Below are 3,417 nucleotides of genomic sequence, written 5' to 3' on the forward strand. Positions count from 1 at the left end.
GAAGCCAGCTATAAACAGCTGCTTTAACCATCCAAAACCGGGCAACCAGGAAGTCAGCCAAGAAAAATCCAAGCCTTCTCTCTCTTTGGTGTTTTCCGCTAATTCTTTCAAATGTTGGATCTTTTCTTCTGTGATCTGAGAATCGTCTGTCAAATTAAAACAACACATTCCTTTAAATTCCTCACATCCATGGGTATGTCTTAAAAGCAGAGAGTCAACAGCTGCTCGGTTTTCTGACATGACTTCTCTAATCTGTGTCATCTCTTCTCTCAAGGCAGAGAGCACCTGGGAAGGAAAGTTAGTATTTTTGATTAATTCACAAGCTAGTCTCTTTATACTGGGGCAGAAGAAGTCTCTGTGGCCCCCGAGAGCTGTGGGCGGTGGTGGTGCAGCTGCTCCAGGGGACAGGAGTTTTGGGGCGAGGAGGATGCTCGGGGCGGGTCAGCATGGGAGGCGAGACGCTGAGCAGCAGCGGCAGCGGGAGCTGCGCCGTGCCATGCTGATGCCAACGGGACTGTGCCTGCCCGGGGTCCCGAGCGGCTCCCACTGCCGCAGCGGGATCACTGGGACTGCCCTAAGGAAAGGGCTTATCCCCCCGACCCACGGCACTGGGGGGCTCCCCCGATGGGGACCTCACCCTGCACCTTCTGCAAGCCAGAGCCGGAAAGGTGAGGCCACTTCTCGAAGGCGCCGTTGGCTGCATTGGCCCCAGGTTGTGGAGCCGGGATGGGAAAAGGGGGACAAAGAGAGATGAAGTTTCCAGGCACTTTCTGGCCGGTGCAGTGATTTTCTTTCTTCCTATTTTTTTTCCCCCCTTCCTGGTCTTGCGTCTGCCCAAGGTGCAGCCAGAGAAGGGGAGGAGGGTCCCTGCCTGGCCTGCAGCTCCCTCCCTCACCATTCTTGGAGTGATTTGGGGTTATTTTGCTGGGCAGTGAGGCAGAGCCTGGCTCCAGAGCGGAGCGCGGTGGGACCCAAGGAAGGGTGTGATTGTCTTGAGGCTTTGAAGGGCTTTGCACCGAGCCCTGTCCCTGCTGGAGGGGACACTGGTCGTGTTCAGGACGAAGGCGTTGCAGCCCCCGTTGTGTGTGTCCATCCCCAGCCTGGCCCCCAAGGTCTGTCCTTGTCCCGGGGACTCCATGCTGCTTTCTGCGTGGGGCCGTGTCCGTGTGTCGTGCAGGGACCCGTCTGTCCTGGCTCCCCTGCCGAAGGGCTGCTTCCCCTGGGGAAGGGGACAGGGCAGTCCCCCGGCTGCCGCCATTGTCTGCCCCGCTGCTGGTGACTCAGCCCTGGGGACGGCTCGGTGCCCTTCGGGGCTCGCCGGCTCTGCTGTGGGGCTCTGCGGGGCTTTTGCACCTCTTGGGTGCCCTTTCCCGGTGCCCCCTGCGCTTCCTCCCGCTCCCACACAGGCACGGAGTAGTTCAGGAGAAATGGCTTTTAATGCAGAAAACAAGAGAAGCGGCCTCACCAAATCTACTATACCAACACCACCCCCCTCCCCAAATACCCAGCCCTCCTCCCCCACCCCCCACTCCCCCCATCTCCCTCTCACCCCTGCTGTGGGTCTAATCCCCCCACTGCCACCCCCGTGCTGCCTGCGAGAGCCCTGCGCTTGCTGGCTGGCTTTGGCGAGGTGCTCGTGGCCCGCTTCTTCCCCCGCTTCTCTGCCGTGGCAGGCTGGGACGGTGGCAGGTCCCTGCCCTCATCCCCCCACGGCTCCTGGGGCTCCAGCCCCATGACGAGCTCGTCCAGGCTGAGGATGGCGTCGGCGGTCTCGGGGACGCTGTAGTCGGGGCTGAGCAGCTCCTCGGGCAGGGAGAGCGAGGCGAAGTCGCAGTGGGGGATGGCTGCGCCGGTGCCACCAGGGTCCCCAGGCCTGGGGCCGCTGCTGGGAGCGTCCTGGCTGACCCCCACCGCGTCCGGGGAGCAACCAAAGAGCCTCAGGGCCTCTTCGAGAAGGACCTCCTCAGCCACGGCGAGGTCGCCTGTGGGGTCCCCCAGGGCTTGCTCGTGGGGGGCAGCAGAGGGGCTGGGGGGGACGTCGCTGCCCGGGGGGATGTTGCTTCCCGGGGGTGCTGCCCTGGGGGTGGCACTGCCGGAGGTCTTGGTCTCTGCGGGCTGCCCCTGGATCTGCTGGTAGCTGGGGATGGACGTCGGCAGCAGCGGGGGGGCTGGGGTCACCGCTCTCCCCTGCTGCGTGTAGGGTGGGAGGTGTTGCGGCTGTCCCTGGGGGCTCCGATGGGCTGCCCAAGCCGGGGGGGTCCCGCAGCCCCCGGGACCCCACAGGGCAGCACCCAGCAGAGAAGCGGCAGCGCGGCCAAGCGTGGCCGTGGCCAGTGGAGGCGGATGGGTGCTCGTCCACGGGATGTGGAAGAGCTGGGGGTGGAAGCAGCAGCCGCATGGAGCCCTCTGCAGACCTGTGTGGGGGAGAGGGAGCCGTGCTGGGCCGGGGGGACCCTCCAAGGGCACCCGCCGAGCCGGCCCCGATGGCCGAGGTCCCCCGGCTCTGCGCCAGGCACGTGGGGAGCTTGTGGCCGGGGCACTCGCCGTGGGGTGAGCTGACGTGCCAGTGGGACCAGGTTGCAAATTGGGGAAGGAGACTCACTTCCAGGGGGCTGACACGGGAGAGGTGGCCCCAAGGATTTGGGAAGTTCTGTGGAAATGGGATTTAGTGGGCACCCATCACCCAGGCAAGGGCAGGGGATGGTCGCCCGGGCTTGCTGAAGCCCTGTGCCATACCTGCCGGGGGGGCGGGGGTGGTGGGGATGCTGGGAGTGCTTGGGGGTGGTGGGGGGATCCTGGGCGTGCCCAGGGGTCGGGGGTGCTGAAGGTGCCGAAGGTGGCGGGGTGCCCGAGCAGAGAGGGGTGCCATACCTGCTGGTGGTGCCTGGGGGGCCAGCCCCACTGGGGGTGCCCAGGCTGCGGGGAAGGGCTGCTCCTGCCCGGGCAGTTGGCACAGGTTGGGTGAGCCTGCAAGAGAGACAGGAGTGACGGCCATCGGTCACCTCCGCTCTTGCCCCCAGGAGCGTCCCGGGCTGCAGGGGTCGGGGTGGGTCCCTACCTCGGGGGTAGAAGGTTTTGGGGAGCACAAAAGGCTGAAGGAGCCAGGGCGCCGGGGGGGCCCAGGGCCCACGCGCTGGGAGCTGCAGCGGTGGCCGCGCCATGGTCCGTTGTGGCTGTTGGCTGCTAAGGACTCTCTGGGTCTCCCAGGATGGAATGCGGGGGCTCCCTGTGTTCCGCCCCACCCCAACAGCCTCCCCAGCTCCTCCTGGGGAGGGAAAGGGTTAAGGGGGGCTGGGCTGCCCTGGCCCCTGCAGGCGGCTGTTGGGGGCTGTGGGTGCAAATGCCTTTGGCTGGAAGCCTTGGTGCCTTCCCAGAGCTGGGATATCCTTGGGATTAGTGGGACTTGGTGGAAGGGGT

The 3,417-nt window shown here is 65.1% G+C and overlaps 1 protein-coding gene across 1 annotated transcript; it reads right to left on the reverse strand.

Annotated features, from left to right (window-relative positions):
• Positions 1–1,575: 1,575 nt before the first annotated feature.
• Positions 1,576–3,161, reverse strand: LOC132321539 (proline-rich protein 22-like; the record flags this gene model as incomplete). Its single annotated transcript, XM_059835038.1, has 3 exons — positions 3,059–3,161; positions 2,872–2,967; positions 1,576–2,240 (listed from the first exon to the last, which is right to left on the reverse strand). Coding segments are annotated over exons 1-3 (864 nt in total), but the record flags the coding sequence as incomplete, so codon positions are not given.
• Positions 3,162–3,417: the final 256 nt, after the last annotated feature.

This window comes from Gavia stellata, unplaced genomic scaffold, assembly GCF_030936135.1.
Source record: "Gavia stellata isolate bGavSte3 unplaced genomic scaffold, bGavSte3.hap2 HAP2_SCAFFOLD_51, whole genome shotgun sequence".
Taxonomy (NCBI): Eukaryota; Metazoa; Chordata; class Aves; order Gaviiformes; family Gaviidae; genus Gavia; species Gavia stellata.